At 31.1% G+C, this 18,299-nt stretch overlaps 1 protein-coding gene across 1 annotated transcript; it reads left to right on the top strand.

Annotated features, from left to right (window-relative positions):
- The first annotated feature begins 14,620 nt into the window (after window positions 1-14,620).
- LOC111300151 (uncharacterized) lies at window positions 14,621-18,152 on the top strand. The gene is made up of 4 exons (XM_022895808.2): window positions 14,621-15,152; window positions 15,984-16,769; window positions 17,375-17,422; window positions 17,505-18,152. Exons 1-4 carry the CDS (start codon window positions 14,970-14,972, stop codon window positions 17,802-17,804), a joined length of 1,317 nt encoding a protein of 438 aa, XP_022751543.1. The 5' UTR covers window positions 14,621-14,969; the 3' UTR covers window positions 17,805-18,152.
- Window positions 18,153-18,299: the final 147 nt, after the last annotated feature.

Genomic DNA, 18,299 nt, shown 5'->3' with positions numbered 1-18,299 from the left:
AGCGTTCTTTAAAAAACAAATTTACAATTTTTTTCTACCCCTTTGACGGCGATTTCTCTTAGGTTTCTATATCTTTCTAATTCTTTCATTTATTATTTATCATATTTTAACAAATTTAAAACATGCATTTTCTTTGTCTTGTTTTTACTTTTCTATTTGATCTTCATCTAACTCTTTCAGCTTTTTTGTTCTTTTGATTTCAATCTCTGAGTCTAGAAGTTTCTGGATAAAAAAGGAGGGAAGGAGAAATTAAAGTTTGGGTCTAGAAGCTTCACAACCTGAAAAAATGAAAACATAGAAAAGGGAAAGAGAAGGGAAAGGAAAAGAGGGGTAGAGACAGTATGGGTTGGATCGATCCTTCGCCTTTCCTTTGCATGCTGCCTTATAACCCCTATTTGGTTGGTTTTTTTCTAAGAAGAATGATAAATGTCTTCCAAAAAGCTGCTTCCTTGGTATTTTTTAATTAACCTTTGGTTTCTAACTCAGTTTTGTCTTTTTGGTTCTCTAACAACTTGCTCTTGAAATGAGTTTTGATGGGTTTTTTCTTTCCTTTTTTTTTTTTTTTTTTTGGCTTTGTTGGCCTTGGTTTTGATTTAGGTTCTTTTTATTAATTTATTTAGATGGATGATTTTGTGATTTTAAAGTTGCCATTTTTATTGATTAGAAAATTTCAGGCTTTGTTTCAAGTTTATCTATTTGCTTGATCAAATTTTTTCAGGAAATTAGATGAATTTGAGGTTTGTATTTTTTTTTGTAAGGTCAAATCTTGCACTCTTTTTAGGTTATGGATTGCATACATAAGAATACAAAGGAGATTGAAAATGATTAACGTGGTATAATGTTTAATCACTAATTTTAAGTTGTTGCAAGTATAGTTAATTAATCTTATCTCTGTTACACAAGATACTTCAACAAATCTAAATTTGCTTTCAGCAAGAACTGTTTTCCTGTGAATGTGCAGGACATTATCCCGGTTAGTATAATGAAAGCACTAAGTTGTATAGATTTTAACGTAACAGCAGCACGTAAATCATTTTTGGAAATGTTATCTAAATGGTTTAATACTATTTCTAAACCATGGTAATATTGGCTCAAATTTTTGGTTGAAAGTAGGGGGTAATTGGTTTTTTCCTTCTTTTTTTGTTGCTTATATTGTTATGAACTTGCATGGTCAGCGTCCGAAGAAAAGGCGATTGCATCGTGAGATTGAACTTACATGATCAAATTTCAATAAACTGGCATGGTCACAGGATGAAGTAGTGAAACTATCTCCTCATGTTCGTGCAATAAGAGAAGTGGAGGATGAGTAATTAAGGAGCTTCTTTTATGACATGTCACCTTGGCAAGTAAATCATCTTACACTTATTTCTGCTTAGATATCCTCTTTCACATCCTTCATCTGTATTAAAGCAATGAGGAACTGATTTCACCTCGCTCAAATTTTGCAATTCATGTTTATGTTTACTGCTAGCTCAGTCGGAAAGGAGCTTTTCTACACGGTTGTTGTTCAGGTCTGTCATCTTGAAAATTTTCTTTTTTTGTTTTTTGTATTATGTAAAATGTTGAATTGCTTGTATGAAAATTATTAAAATTATTTTTATCCAAGACAAATGGTATTCTCAAACTTGTATAATTATTCTGCTATAATCTTCTCAGGAAGCTATAGCATACTTAATGAATTTTTATGTTGAAGTCGTCATATCTTTGATATATGAATTTTAAACTTCTTTTCTCAATTCCATCCTACCTATAATGACAATCAACTGATGATAATCACTTGTGTTTGAAAAAAAAAAAAAAAAAAGAGAGCATTGGCTGATATATTCCTTAGAGGCACTGAGTTGGTTTCGGATGCTTGAGGAATGGCATCGTTGGTATGCATTCTATTCTACAGTTCATAACTTCTATTCTGTGGTAATAAATTTAATAACTCTTTTTGTTCCTCCAAAATTGCAGATTGGCGTGCTGCTTCCTTTTTTCCCATTTGCTCAAGCATTTGCAGTTGTAATAATAGCTGCTCTTACAAGTTCTCTTTATTATGTGGCTGCCTGTCCAAAAGGTGGGTTCTGTCACTGTCCTTTTTGAGAAATTTTTTAGTTATCCTCAAGTTCAATTTTTATTTAGTTGTTATTTTTTTTTCCCATATTCATATCCTACTCATGTAGTTGCATTCAATGAACTACATGCTTATTTACTTATCGTAGACAATGATGTCTTTTAATGGTGAGTTTGCTTAACTTTTAAATTTCTTTATCCTGTTTGTTGCTAGCAAATATTGAAGCATGTTGTGTATAACAGGTAAGAATTTTTGAGATTGTGGATGCATTAAGAATTAAATGAGAATTTTTATTTTTGCTTTGATCAGAATTAAATGAGAATTTTTATTTTTGCTTGTCTGATCAAATGTCTCCAAAACCCACATAGTTAGTGATTCAAAAAATCAAAGTCACTTCCTATTTTCTACACCGGAATGTCTCCTTTATATTTCTTTTAAGTGGGAAATATAAGCACAAAGATACATTTGGGAGTTGTGCATAATGCCGTTGTATTTATGTTTCTTCAATTGGTTTTGTTACTGCTTATAGCAAGGAGTGGAAAAGGTTTTTTTTTTTTTTGCTGTTTGCTGTTAATTGTTTAGAAGCTTCATACATTTTATTTTCCAATTCAATTAACATATAATGGAGGGCGTTCATCTCTTATTTCTCTCCTTTTTGGTCTGTTATGAAGTGAATAGCTTGCTGCAGATAAGACCAATATATGTTAATCGATTTGACTTCAGTGACCATCACTTATTTCAAAATAAGGTATTGTTCTCGTCCTTTATTTACACTTATTTAGTGACAGAAAAAGCTTTAATCGCAGTTTTAATTTGTTTATTATGCGAGCTTAAGGGATAAAAGACCCAATCCTTATCAGATTGTCAATTGATGATTGAAACATAGCTATATAGTGTATATAATAATTTCATTTCTTTTTTCTTCCTTTTTCAATCTTTTATGTCTTGGATTTATTATTCAAGAAATCAAGTTTCTGATGTCTTGATGTCACTGAATATAGGATATTCATGTCAATGAAAATAAGGTATTCATACAATGAGAGAATGACTTAGACAACTCAAGAAAAATTTGGTTTTAAGCCAATTGTTATAGTTACAAAAAAGGTGAATAATAAAGGAAACTGGTTTTGATACATGCAGAAGATTTTTCTTGATATGAATCCTTTAATAGCAGGTATAAAGCACTTAGTTTAATTACTGTGCTTTTAACTCACACGTACACAAATCTGTAGCTGTAGTTTTTAGTCAAATAACATTTTAAAGACTCTCAAATTAGAAACTCTCAAATATGATTTTAAAGAAGCTTACACGCACATGAATAGTTATTAGACACTCAGACACACAAATCTCAAGTTTTTTTATGACAGTTTTAGTCCTTCACAGGTTGCTCTAGAAATCTTTAACCATTTGATGCAAAACAATAACGAATATTGTATGGAGGTACAGGAAGAGAATTGTAAGCAGTGTTATTTAATTTTCTTAACTCTGTGATTATTGCTATATTATTTTTATTTATGCAGGTTATAGCTGAAATCTTAGCTGATGCAAAGGGTAATACTGTTTTCTCATGAAGGAAAAGTTTAGGTATGAAACGAACCCTTATTTGCTTTTAAAATTTATCTTTCAATCCTTCCTCCTTTTCTAAGCAGAAGTGTATCAGAAGTTGTAAAGATAAGCTTCCTATCTTGTTTATAAGTGACAGAGAACGCGTATACAATCTTGATACTATTTTTCTAACACTTTATTTATAGATTTTTCAATTATAGAAAACTAAATAATATTTGTTATCTGTAATAGTAAAAATAGTTTTGAGTTCTATTGCAATCTTTTTTATCATTGTTGAATATTGAATAATTTAAAGCAATTTATGCTGCAAAGAACTTATTACAGTTGACCGAAGCTCGAGTTGTTACCTAGTTGCAATTACAACAATACCACCCAAACTAAAAGGCCAAGAACTAGAATCGAATCAAACAATCTAACATCCAACATTTATATCTATTTTTGCCCGAAGGCTCTTTCCTGCACGACACGCGTACTTTTCAGAACATAGATGGATTATCCTTTAATTGTTCAAAGTATTTTTTACAATTTAAAACACCAACTTTCTATCAATCATTAGAGAGATTAAAATAGTGGTCAAGCAACGGTGTAGCATACACAGTCGCGGTATCGTTTGAAACCAATATTTGGTGTCAATGCTCGCTTACTTTGCGCCATAGTTAACATGTTTAAAAGGGCGTTATAAAATTCTTGTCTACCAAGATAATTTAGTTTCTTCCGGTCAACATGCATCCGGACTTGCATGGAACAGAAGCATCAATAAAAAGTCAACTAAGTGCAACAAAACTATGTTTCCACATATTAAGAGCTTTAGAAAGCAAACGGATACGATAATTTTCCGAAAACCATAGAACCCGTAAAAGTATCAAATGTACCAGTATTTTCCATGAGATGCACTGCTGAGTGACATTTATGTTTGAATAAATATTAATAATAAAAAAAATTTATAAAAAAAAATGTACATGTAATTTTTGTTTGGATAATTAAAATTAATAAAAATAAAAAAATTTAACAACTATTGTTTCAATAAAAAGTGAAAAAGAAGAGAAATGATTCATTATTATAATTTTTTTCAATTATAACCTTTTATCATCTATGATTTTAGAGTACTTGTGGATCATAATATTTTGCTATCTTATTTGACCTCACAATTTATATTATACCAATAGTTTTTATATTAGAAGAGATATGTAAAATTTATTTTAAAAAAAAAGATGACTTTGAAAAAAATTATAAGATAATTGTAATATGCTTAAGTTTTTTTTTTATTATATTTTTAGTATTAATAAAAAGATTGATATAATAATTTTTTTATAAAAAAAATTAACTTTCTTTTTCTTAGCTTTTCCTCTAAATTGAAGTATTAAAAAAATTAGATTTACAAAAAAAATCAAAGATTATTTGATTTTTACCTCTTTTCCTTTCTTTAAATTTAGAATTTATCCAAACAAGAAAAAAGGGATTTTGTTTTCTTTCACTTTACTTTCCTTTACTTCCCCTCCTCTCAATCCAAACACACTGTTAAATATTCTCATATATGATTTGAACATAAATGATGCTTAAGACGAAGAACAAAGATAAAAGTGTGCAGGTCGTGCATCATCCACAATATAACCACAAACTAAAGAAGCTTTTACTACAATAGTTAGACTATTAATGAAATATCAATTTCTCTTGCATCATCTGAAAAAGTATTTTACAGCTTATATACAATGAAAAGAATTACACATCAATTCCATCTGTGGTATTTTTGACAGTTTAAAAGAAGGACAAAATACTAACGCTTACGAAATCTAATCAGATTCAATTGTTAAGCTTAGTGTAACCATTGTAGCGAAGGATAGGGTCATGCAATTCTGAGTTGAATATGTTGGGGTCATGCAATTTTAAGCTGGATACATTCGTAGATTCTTTCCTTTCTTTTCCTGTCTTTCTTTTCCTTTTCTTTCATTCCCTTTTCTAGTTATAAACTCTGTACTCTACTGAACCATATCATTGGTATGGGAGCAGAGATTCTGGTATGGTTGAAGGAAACACCACGTGGTTGCAGAAGGTTGGATAGCTATAGAAAGACATAGATCAATGGCAGGAGTTTGGAAAATTAGATGCCAAGTTGGGAACCACTGTGGCTCAGTCGAAAAAAGATTGGAAAAGGGATATGAACAATGGGCTTGATTGGTTGGAAGCTAAAATGGAGAAAATGTTTAATCAATTGATGTCAAGATCGGATGGTTCATCAAAAGGTTTGATCATGGGTGAGTTGGTAAAAGCTCATACTTCTTCAGCTCAACAAAATGGATTTTAAAGATCAGTAGTATGAAACAACTTCTGTCTATCAGTGAACTTTCTTTCACCTCGGAAGTTCAAACCAAATATTCCAAGTTGGAATGCCCAGATTTGATGGAGGTGATTTCAGAGATTAGCTATTAAAGATAAAAAGGTTTTTATATAACCAAGCAGTAGGATAAGGTTAGAGTGGTGATGATGCACTTGGATGGTAAGGCCTTATAATGGCACTAGCTGTTCATGAAGAACGAAGGTAAACTATTCGATGTAATCTAGGAACAATACATTCAAGAAATGAGAGCTAGGCTTGATATGAATGAAGGAATTTTTGACCCATTCTGTAGATGAGTATTATGAAGAGTTTGAAGGGTTGTTGAACATGATAGTTGTTAGATGAGCACGCATTTAGTATTTTCAATAGCAACCTAAATCCTGATTTATCAAAACCTGTAAGAATGTTATATCCAAAAAATTTAACCCATGCCTATAACTTGGCCAAACAAATTGAAGCCTTAATATTTAACTTACCTCAGAAACCTTCAATTCCTTATAAAACCCCCCTAATAGCACGTCCCTTACGGATTATTACTTCTAATCCACCCAAGCCTATCACTGTTCCATTACTTCCTACACCTAAAGCTTCATTCCTTACCTACAATCAAACTACAAAAATTGTCAACCCAACCACAACACCTGCCCTTACTTATAAGACCTATAATAACATATAGATCTGTAAATCTATAGTTAGATTTAACAAAAGAAGTAGCCACCAATTTTTTTAACTAGATGTGATTTATCACCTAAGGGATCTATCATTTTAAGTAGCTCTTAAGCTTGACTATTGGTCCCTAAAAGAATAGGTTCGAGTTTACAAATCAGAACAAGATTCAATAGTTTGATTATATATGGAAAAGGTTATAGCATCCCTACATACCCATCTAAAGGATGATATCATTTTATTTTAAATTATCCTTAGGTCTTGATTCTAATGGTTTTAAAATTTATTATTCAAATATTAAAAATAATTCTTAAGACTCTCCATCAATCTAGTATAATTTTTAAAAATATTTTCTTATCTCAAGAGCATTCAAGAATCTCATTTATTTTTTTGAAAAGGCTCCGTCGTCAAAAGGATTTTTTGTTAGTTTTATTTTTTGGTCGAAAATATATCTAATTATTCTACTATTTGTGTCAAATTAAAAATATTTTCTCTTTTTAAATTTTTAAAATTTTCACCATTTGGGCCTATTTAGAAATTCTTTTTATTTCTCTTTTTTCTTTGAAAAAAAATAATATGACAATTATTTTTTTTGAAATTTCATTTAAAATTTTTCACCATTTGGAAAAAATTTATCATTTAAAATTTTTAAGAGTCACATCATTGGATAATTGTCAAATATTTTTAACCAAAATTTTATTTTTTTATTTTTTTTATTTTTTGTTTGAAAATAAATATTAATTATTGTTATTGAAACTTTATCTAAATTATTCCACCATTTGAGACAAATTTAGATAAAAATTTTCACCTATGAATTTTATAGAAATTTAATATTTGAAATTTATATAAATTTTATCATTGGATAATTAATACTGATTTTCAAAAAATATTTTATTTTTTTCTTTTTTTTTATTTTTTCTCAAATTTAATCATGCAAAAATACTAAAGAAAAAAAACACAAATAAAATACTAAATAAAAAAATACAAAAAAAAGGCCCAGCTCAAGGGGCTTGGTGCGGTTCAGCTCCAAGCACAAAAAGCGACTCGGTGGATGTGACTTTGCTACTCAACTAGGCTCAAGAGATCGGCTGGTACACGAGTCAAAAACGGATCAGGACTACAGGTCAAGTCGCCCGAATGGAAACGCGCGGATCTTGATGGGTCTCTTAATGCCAAAACAATGCCATTTTCAAAGGGTATAAATAGCAAGAATCCGATCTTTTCCCTTATATTTCTCCTTCTCCCTCTCTCTCTCTTCCCATTTCTTTTCTCTCTCTCTCTCTCTAACTCAGATAAACTTTGGTTGAATCCTTTACTAGATTTTGAAAATTTCATCGGAATTTGAGTTGGTTCATCAAAAGTTTACCAAAAAGTTCAACTAGTGCTAAAATCTTCAATTAGATCCTGAGAAACCTATCAAAAAATTCAACCGACGCTAAAAAATTCATTAAAAACTAAAAATTTTTTGAAATTTTTTTTAAAAAAATTTTTTACCCAAAAAATTCCTACAAATTTCTAAATGTTTTTGCGCATGTTTTTCTTGATATCTCTATTTTTGTTTTTCTATTCTGTGTGATCTGTGTTCTTTTTTTGTGTACTTTAGGATTGTATTTATAAAGAACAATCAACAGAATTTCTGATCAGTTAGGAATTCCCCTTTGATTGGATTTCCACATGATCAGAAAACCTAAGATTTATTTTGAAAAAATTAAAATCAATTGCAATTATGTCAGTGCCTATATATGGTAGAATTTACATTTTTTTTTTTTAGCTGTTATCTATTATCTTAAAAAAAAACTAAAGATAAATCAACTAAAAATGAAAAATAAAATAAAATAAATAAAAAATAAAAATAAAACAAACAGTTGAGCTTAATTACTTGGACCCCATTAAACCGAGCCTAATGGGCTTAGGCTCAGACCTTATTGAACCATGTCCAATGGATTTGGGCCCAAACCAATTAGGATATCTACAAAACCAATTCCAGTAAACCAGATTATACCACACCTAAAAGCAACAGGTTGCCTACAAAAGAAGAAAAGGATGAAAGGAAGAAGAAAGGGCTGTGTATGTGGTGCACTGTTAAGTTCACAATGGGGCCTATGTGTATAAAATCCCAGTTATACCAATTGTTGATGGATAAAGGTATGGAAATAACCAATGAGTAAGATGAATTTTTCAATTGCTTGGAGTTATTTGAGGATTTCAATACTAATGGGGTGAAGCTGCAAATAAACCCACTATTTCCTTACATGCTTTGAATGGTAGACATTTCCAGATTAAAACAGATAACCAAAGTCTTTAATTCCTTTTGGATCAAAAGACCAACACCCCAGTTTAGCAACTGTGGGAGGTCAAAATGATGGGATTCGACTCTAAGGTGGTGTTCAGAAAAAGAGCTACTAATTAAGCAGTTAATGCATTATCAAAGAAACTTGCTGCACTGGTATATGCTGTTTCTACTGTTGATAATATTTTGGCTGACAGGATTAGGCATTCATGGGTGGCAAACCCTACTTTAATCAAAATTATGCACAAGTAGAAGTGTGATTCTATTGTAGACTCTAAATTCTCTTGGCATGCATGTCAGTTAAAACGCAAGGAAAAATTAATGGTGGGGCTAATGCTGAACTAAGACAAGAGTTAACGAAATATTTTTACAACTCAGTAGTTGGAAGGCATTTTGGGATAGAAGTCACTATGAAAAGAATTGCCAGTGTAGTTTAATGGAAGGGTATAAAGAGGGAACTAAGGCAGTTTGTAAGGTAATGTGTGATCTGTCCTAGAGAGAATTTGAACTGATGTGTCTATGGATTTCGTTGAAAGACTACTGAAGTCTTGTGGGAAGGAAGAATGGCCAGTGTAGTTTAATGGAAGGGTATAAAGAGGGAACTGAGGCAGTTTGTAGGGTAATATGTGATCTGTCAAAAAAACAAGTATGACATAGCCGCATCACCTTGGATTGTTGCAACTGCTGTGTTCTAGAGAGAATTTGAACTGATGTGACTATGGATTTCGTTGAAAGACTACAGAAGTCTCGTGGGAAGGATGTGATTATGTTTGTTGTGGAGCGGTTAAGTAAATATGCTCATTTCATTACTCTTTTCCATCCTTATTCAACCATCATAGTGGCCCAAGCTGATTTATTTGGATAATATATAAGCTTCATAGAATGCCTAACAATATAGTTTCTGATAGAAATAAGGTGTTTACTAGCATGTTTTGGAAAGGATTATTCAAGTTGTTGGGAACTGAACTCAAATTATCTACATCTTACCATCCTCAAACAGATGGACAATCAGAGGTGGTAAACAGGTGCCCGAAACATATCTTAGGTGTATGACAGGGGAAAGGCATAAGGATTGGTCTAAGTGGATTCTTTTGGCCGAATGGTAGTACAATACTAGCCACCATACTTCTATCCAAACTACACCTTATGAAGTGGCGTATGGCCAACCAGTTCCAACACTTATGCCATATCTACTTGATGACTCTAAGGTAGGTGCTATTGATCGAAGTTTACAAGCTAGGGAAACAACTATCCAACTTCTGAAGTTTCCTTTCAACAGGGCGCGGAATAGGATGAAACAACAAGCAGAGAAGCACAAGTTGGATAAGACAGTCTAATATAGGAGACTATGTTTATGTAAAGCTTCAAACCTACAGGCAGTTATCAATGGTCAATAGGCCATGTTTGAAGCTGGCAGCCAGGTTTTTTGGTCTTTACAAGGTGTTGGACAAGGTTGGTTTTATGGCTTACAGGTTAAAGTTGCCAGAGAGAGCTAAAGTCCATCTATTGTTCCATGTATCGCTGCCGAAGAAGAATGTGGGTAACGAGCCTGCAAAATTCGATTTTCTTCCATTGGACAGAGATGGGACAATAGCTAAGGAACCTATCCAGATATTAGACAGAAGAATGAATAAGAAAAGGGGTAAGCTCGAGGTACCGGTTTAGTGGAGTAATTGCTTTCCTGAGGATGCTACTTTGGAGGTTTTATACTAGTTGCAGAAGAAATATCCATCCTTTGATCCTTGAGGACAAGGATCCTTTCAGGAGGTGTGTATTCTGTTTCAAGCTGAAGAGTGAGATGGATGAGTGGGCTTAAAGGGTTGATCGTGAAGGCCAGCCTAGTAATTTAAACGTATTTTAATAACATATTTTAATTTTCAATTAAAACAGTTAATGTCTAGATTAGTATCTGCTGGCAACAGTGTCTGTTATATTTAGCCATTGTAACGAAGGATGGGATCATGCAATTTTGCGCTTACTACAATCATAGAATCTCTCCTCTCTCTTCCTATCTCTCTCTTTTTTCCTTTTCTCTCACATTCTCTTTTTTATTATAAATTGTGTACTCTGTTGAACCATATCAATCATCCAGTTCCATGCTTGAAACTTGCAAGGCCGATGCCAACGACGTCGCGACTACTCTGCTATCTTTTTTTGCAACGGAGAAAATCAGAAAAAGATTTAAAAGCTGAAGCCCGAAACAGCCCTACATTTTAACAAGCGGCTAGTATTAAGATGCAAGCGACGTCGTTCTTTTGAATCTTACACGGGTGGGTAATTTTGATTTTGGAAGCCAGAGCCCGGGGCCTCCCACCCTCCTTACAGCCTTTCAAATTTCGCATTTTAACAGGAAATTACACAATTATTGGTTAAAACTTAAAAGTACGATAACTGTACCGATATGTTGAATCCAAGAAAAAAAAAACTAGTATTTAACTATGTGCACCATAAAATTACGAATTATTGATGAGTAATTCAAATTAACTACTAGTATATAGAATGAACCAAATAGATATTCATAGTAACGTTAATTCTATAAGTTTAACATTTTTAAATCTTTTTTAAAAAAATGCAGCCGTTAATTATGCTAATCTTCTTTTTTTCAAAGCTTGTTTGCTTGTGGAAATCAAGATGGAGAGTTGGTGGTGATACCCTATATCAATCTATTGTCTTGCAAAATTTTATCAAAAAATAATAATTCTAACCAAACTTTAATGGTGTTATAATATTCTAGTAGCATATTTTTTTGAATGTTGTGCTATAGGTAATTGTTCATACCCATATCCATTCTTAATTTATTAGAAATGAAAATTTTATGTTAAACTGTAATTTTTAAAATTTTTATATTTTACTCTATAATCCAAGTATAAATATGTGGGATAAGTTTTAATTTGATTTTTGTTACGGTTTTTTGGATATTATTTCTTTTTTTTTTTTGTTGTAAAAATTATTATTTCAAATTTAAGTCAACTAGTTATATAATCATTCTTGAAGTGATATTTAACAAGATTGAAATTCAAATTTTTAGACCTATAATCTTTTTTTTTATTTATAAATTACAATATTTTTTGTAAAAGAAAATTTATTCATTTTAATAAGTCTTAACAATATATAACTTCCTCGAAAATTAATGTTTTTTATAAATAAATTCTGTTAAAAAAACTTAGGTTTGATTTTAAAAAATTAACTTTTGAATTTTAAATTTAATAAAAATACGTGTAATAAAATTTATGGAAACAAGAATATATGTAGTTATATTTATAGATTTATGAATTTGTTATATATCTATGTTGACTAATGAATTTTGGATACATTTAGGACATAGAAATAATATGATAAAATAAAACAAGTAAATAATTACCATATTATAAATATTTGGGTGATAAAAGTAAATTTTCCTTTTTTTTTTTTTTACAAAACTTTCCAATTTTAAATTCATCTTTTAAACTCTATTTAATGCCTACTACATAGTTATTAAAAAATTTGCTTACTACGTAGAGTTATTAAAAATCTTAAATAGTACCAATATTTTGCATTCACATTTGTATTTATATTACAACAAATAAAACATTAAAATTCAATCTCTCATTTATATTCTCTCATGAAGTACAAACAAAATTTGAAATTAAATTTTTTTTTTATCTGAGGAAGAGAATTAAAATTCCACTCTTTGAGCAAAATGTCATGCATCAACCATTTAACTGAACCTAATACTCATATGTATTAAATCAGAATTAAAAGTACTAATATAGAAGGATGAGATATGATTGTTGGTTTCTTCTCCTACGTATATAATATCTTTGAAAAGATATGGATAAAGCAGGCAGGTTACAGATGAAACAAAGTCGTCCAAGGAACAGAGAAAGTGAAGACAGCACTCCTTCCACCCTCTAAAGTCTTTCTACACCCGTACCCAAGTCTTCATCTTACAATCTACATGTACATCATGCTCCGTGTACTGTATTCTTTGAGAAATTCTATTTACAGCCTAAAAATTCTCTTTATATCCACATGTTAAACAAAATCAATTTTAAAAACCCTAACACATATGATATGATTTTAGTTTTGTATTAGATTTTAACAAGGACGTTAAGTTCCAACGAAAAAATTATTATATTTTTAATTTTATATTGAAAAAATGTGAGATTATAATATAATATTTAAATAAAAATTTATATTTATATTTATGAAATATTAAAATAAACAGATAATATTTCACAAATTAAATATAATTTTTCATAAATTTTTAAATTGATTTTGTATTTAAATGTTAAAAACAATGTGCTTGAGCCTGACGAAAATGCATATTCTTTTAATTTAAATTATGAACAAATATGCATATTCATCTACATTTGAAAGCAGAATGATATGCATATTTATTCGCTTTTGAAACTTGATAAAAATGTGTATCCGTCTGATATCAAACACTGACAGATACAAATATCCATTTGCATTTGAAAGCAGATGGATATACGTATCCGTCAGCTTTTGAAATCAAACCGATAAGTATATCCATCCATTTTTCAAAGGACGGTGTTTGAAAGGATTAAAAAGTAATTTCAACAAAATTAATTAAGTCGTTCATTTTAAGAATATTTTTGCATTTCTTCAAAAAAATTAGTTTTATCATAAAAATATTATGGCTATAAATAGTAAAAATTGAGTTGCATTTAGAATTATCCTGCATTGCATTCTCTTTTGACAAAAGCATGCTACGCTACTACTAACTAATTTATAAACAAATAAAGTAGTGGTAGTAATTAGTAAGTTTTCAGTATGGTAAATGGAAAGTAGTAAAGAGCTATTAGATAGTGGTATCAAAGCCAGGAATGAGAGGCTAAAATTGTTTTTTTATCTTATTTTATGTTGATGTTCGGTATAAGGTACTCATCTTAAAAATTATGATGTTTTACATATAATAATTAAATTATTATATTTAATAAGTATTTGATGATTTAATGTGACAGTAATTTTGATAATAAAAAGTGATTAAATCGATAGCTTAAAAGATAATTTAATTCTCATCTAATAAAGTGACAAACTTTTATCAACAAATGTAATGATATGCAAATTTTATAAGAGTCAATATTATGTATTTAATATCTGAATTAAAAATTTATTTTTATCAAAATTATTATTATTTTATATTATAATTTTTTATATTTTTAAATTAATATTCATTGTAATAAAATAAAAAATAATTTATGTGCTTTCTTTGAACTTTTCTTAATGTTTTATATATACAATATAATCTTTTACGTTTCTTTTGGTATAATTTTAATAAATTTGTTTTACTTTTTAATTCAACTACTTTTTTTATAATTTACACTATAAAAATTAATTTATCAATTAATAAATATGTTTGTTAATTTAATAATTTAATTATATTTTCTTATGAAGTAAATAAAATAATACTAATATTTTACATAATTTTATCTTTAAAAAATCATTAATTTATGCAAGTATTATCATATATATAGTTATTTTTGTTTTTTTAAATAAAATAATTTTTATTTTTAATAATGTCAAATACAATAATTTTTAATTTTTAAAAATTAATACTTATGAAAAAATAATTTTAAATTAAAAATAATATAATTATTTTAATAATAATATCACTTCAATTTAATTAAATTATTATGATAATCTTAAAAATAATACCATAAGTTAAAACCTTTTAAATGGGCAATTTTAAAAGTTAAAATGCAGAAGGAGAGAAAGGTGGGGAGGCACAAAGCACTTGTTGCAAAGTTGTATTCAAAGCCACAGAAATTAACATTCTCTCTCCCTCCCTCCCTAAAACTCCCAAATAAAATGCACCCAAACATAGAAAGTAAAGCAAAGGAAAATAAAGCTAACAAATCAAAAAAAATAAAAAAGAAACTTTCGTTTTTTCAATAATTTCCGTCAAAACAGAGGTAACACCTCCGAAAAGAACAAGAGATAGTATCCCTTGGAGCAGGGGCTTTTGCAAGATTCAATACAAACATCTCCGAAATCCAATAAAATCATAAACAGATAAAGGACGAAAAGTGTGATCGAATCAGAGGGCGGAGATGTCGTGTTCTTCATCATCAGGGTCGGAGGAAGATGACGAGGGAATCGACTCATACAGGAAAGGAGGATATCATGCCGTGCGGATCGGCGATCCCTTCGCTGGTGGTCGTTACATCGCGCAGAGGAAGCTGGGTTGGGGTCAGTTCTCTACTGTATGGCTCGCTTACGATACTCAATCCTCTGTAAGGCCTTTTCCATTTATATATATCTAATTTCTTTACTCTTTCCTCACCCTTAAATATATGCTTATCCATGACTAATTGAATTGATGGTATTTTCTTCTGCTTTTATGATCTGGGTATTATTCATTTTGGACAGTTTAATTTTGTTCGTTCTTATTCTGATGCTTAGTTGCTTGAGATCTTCGCTTTCTAATTACATTTCACCTTCTTTCTTCTCCTCTATTTAGGTAGCTATCACTTTTTCATGCTTCTTATGGATTCTTTCTGTTTAACCGTTATGTTATATTTCCTTTTCCGGAACAATTCTGCTCTCTCTCTCTCTCTCTCTCTCTCTCTCTCTCTCTCTCTCTCTCTCTCTCTCTCTCTCTCTCTCTCTCTCTTAATATTTAGATCTCTACAACATTTTTTCATCAGTATTCTGGGATCGGCGATTATCCCCTACACATTTCATCATACCATATCATCATATGAAAAAATAATTGGGGTGAATAAAACTTAAAATAAAACCCAAAAAAAAAAAAAAACTGATCCGAATGGTTATATATGTGCAAAACCTTTGCTCTTGTAAAGATTTTGCCCATGATTGAGGATGCATTTGTTGCATAATCATTGAACAACAACAACAACAACAACATTTAAAAGGGCATCCTTTTATTTGTTATTATAAAAGCCTTCTTTTTTCTAACTTTAGAATTTTGCTAATTTTGCAATTACAAAATCTCTCAAAAAAGTAGTGGTGCTTGTATTCTCTTTTTTCTCCCCATCAATCATAAATTGAATTTTCTGGAGTAGCATGATTGCATTATCTAAAACTTTTTTTTTTTTAATTAGAAATATGTTGCTCTAAAGATTCAGAAAAGTGCACAACAATTTGCTCAAGCTGCCCTTCATGAGATTGAAGTCCTTTTATCTATTGCTAATGGTGACCCCTCAAATTCCAAGTGTGTGGTGCACCTGATTGACCACTTTAAGCACACTGGCCCAAATGGGCAACATCTTTGCATGGTCCTTGAATTCCTTGGTGATAGCTTACTTGGATTAATAAGGTTTAACCGTTACAAAGGGCTTGAATTGAATAAAGTTAGGGAGATATGCAAATGCATTTTGATAGGCCTGCATTACTTGCATGGGGAACTTGGTATAATCCACACTGACCTCAAACCTGAAAATATTCTTCTCTTTTCCACCATTGATCATGCCAAGGATCCAGTTAGATCTGCTCTTACTCCAATTCTTGAAAGGCCTGAGGGGGGCACCCTAAATGGTGGATCTACTATGAACATAATTGAGAAAAAATTGAAAAGGAGGGCTAGAAGAGCAGTTGCTAATATATCTGTTAGAAGAGCTTCTATGGGTGGAGAAGCTCCAAAATCTGCAAGATGTCTAGATGGAATTGATGTAAGGTGCAAGGTTGTGGACTTCGGAAATGCATGTTGGGCTGACAAACAATTTGCAGAAGAAATTCAAACGAGGCAATATAGAGCTCCTGAGGTCATACTTCGTGCTGGGTATTCCTTTTCTGTTGATATGTGGTCATTTGCTTGCACAGCCTTTGAGCTTGCTACCGGTGACATGATGTTTGCCCCTAAAAGCGGACAAGGATTTAGCGATGATGAGGTACGGTTGTTCTATGCATCTTGCTTTTGAAATGTCTTTTCTGCACATGCTGACTTCCTTATCGTTGTTGCATTGTATGTGTTTGAAGGAATAGAGAGAAAGGCAAATAATGAAAACAAGACATTCTTGACGTTTTATATTTTACTGAGATGATGGCTGATCAGGATCATTTTTTGTTCTTTAACTATTTTATTTAGGTATTCTACACACATTGCAGCTATGAGGGTAGAGTTTTTATCCTCTTTCCCCTCTAATCCTGCCAGTATGGTGTGAGTTGCCTTTTTTTTTCTTCTGGTTGTCATACCGGAAAATGCAATAAAAGAGGGATGTGCTGAGTAGAACTCGGCCTGAATCATAATAATCCTGTTGTTTTTATATAAAGCAAATTAAATTATATATATATTTATATGAAGTGTGTTGTGCTTCTAAGAAAGGCACTTCTTTGTCAGATTTAATTATTATCTTTGACTAACATTTATTATGAAAATGCCAACTTTTTTTTTATCTTATATTTATAGGTTGTTATAGTAATGACAACGACCTCATAAATAAAAAGAGAAAAAAAGGACCACTAGGAATAACATTTTTCATTTGTTTGTTTCCAGGATCACCTTGCTCTCATGATGGAACTTCTTGGAAAGATGCCTCGAAAGGTAAAATTATTTCTATATTAATGTCCTCTCGTATTTATAAAATTATTATGATACACATTTTATTTTATGCTTCTGTGAGCAGATTGCAATAGGAGGAGCTCGATCAAAGGATTTTTTTGACAGGCATGGGGATCTAAAGAGGATTCGGAGGCTGAAGTTCTGGCCACTTGATCGATTGTTGGTGGATAAATACAAATTCTCTGAGAGTGATGCTTGTGAGTTTGCAGAGTTTCTTTGTCCTCTTCTGGATTTTTCACCGGAGAAGCGACCAACTGCTGAGCAGTGTCTGCAACACCCGTGGCTCAATCTAAGGAGCTCAGATCAGAATGAGATGCATGGTCAATCTAACGTGGATGTTGGAATGAGCAACCTTCAGATTTAAGGTGGGCAAAGGAACCAGGGATTAAAGATGTCGGAACAGCTGCATCAATTTCATGTCCCTCCCTCCACCTGTACGAGTATTGATTGTGTGTTTTTTTTTTTTTTTGTGACATTTTAATAAGATCTATTTTTTTTATTAATGATTAACCAAATGTAAAGCAATAACTGTTGTGACGAAATGACATGGGCTGAGGGGAGTTTAACTGCGATGACAGAAACTAGGGGCACTTGTGTTACATAATGTGTTTCTTCACATTCTTTAATTAATGCTTAGTTGCGTACATATCATGATTGACAGTAACACCATAATCAAGTAATTATCCTGCGATTCTGCTGGAAGTTTTGATCAGTTATGTATCACTTGCAAGTTTTGTATCCTTTCTATGCGGTCCTGTCATGTAGAAGATCTTGAAGATCAACCTGGCTGAATGATTTGTACTCTTGGCTACCGCGCAATTCTAGTAGTGGAAAGGGGTGGGATGAATCTGGGTTCAAA

Source organism: Durio zibethinus, chromosome 18, assembly GCF_047325235.1.
Source record: "Durio zibethinus cultivar Kanyao isolate XHJ-2024 chromosome 18, ASM4732523v1, whole genome shotgun sequence".
NCBI lineage: Eukaryota > Viridiplantae > Streptophyta > Magnoliopsida > Malvales > Malvaceae > Durio > Durio zibethinus.
Note: the sequence above shows the minus strand (reverse complement) of the source record. Positions and strands in the feature narration are given on the sequence as shown.

Excerpts from the sequence above, each read along its gene's own strand:
- LOC111300151 (XM_022895808.2), top strand. The coding sequence starts at position 14,970 with ATGTCGTGTTCTTCATCATCAGGGTCGGAGGAAGATGACGAGGGAATC. Across the intron at positions 15,153-15,983 it reads CTTACGATACTCAATCCTCT|AAATATGTTGCTCTAAAGAT; the intron begins GTAAGGCCTTTT and ends TTTTTTAATTAG. Across the intron at positions 16,770-17,374 it reads AAGGATTTAGCGATGATGAG|GATCACCTTGCTCTCATGAT; the intron begins GTACGGTTGTTC and ends GTTTGTTTCCAG.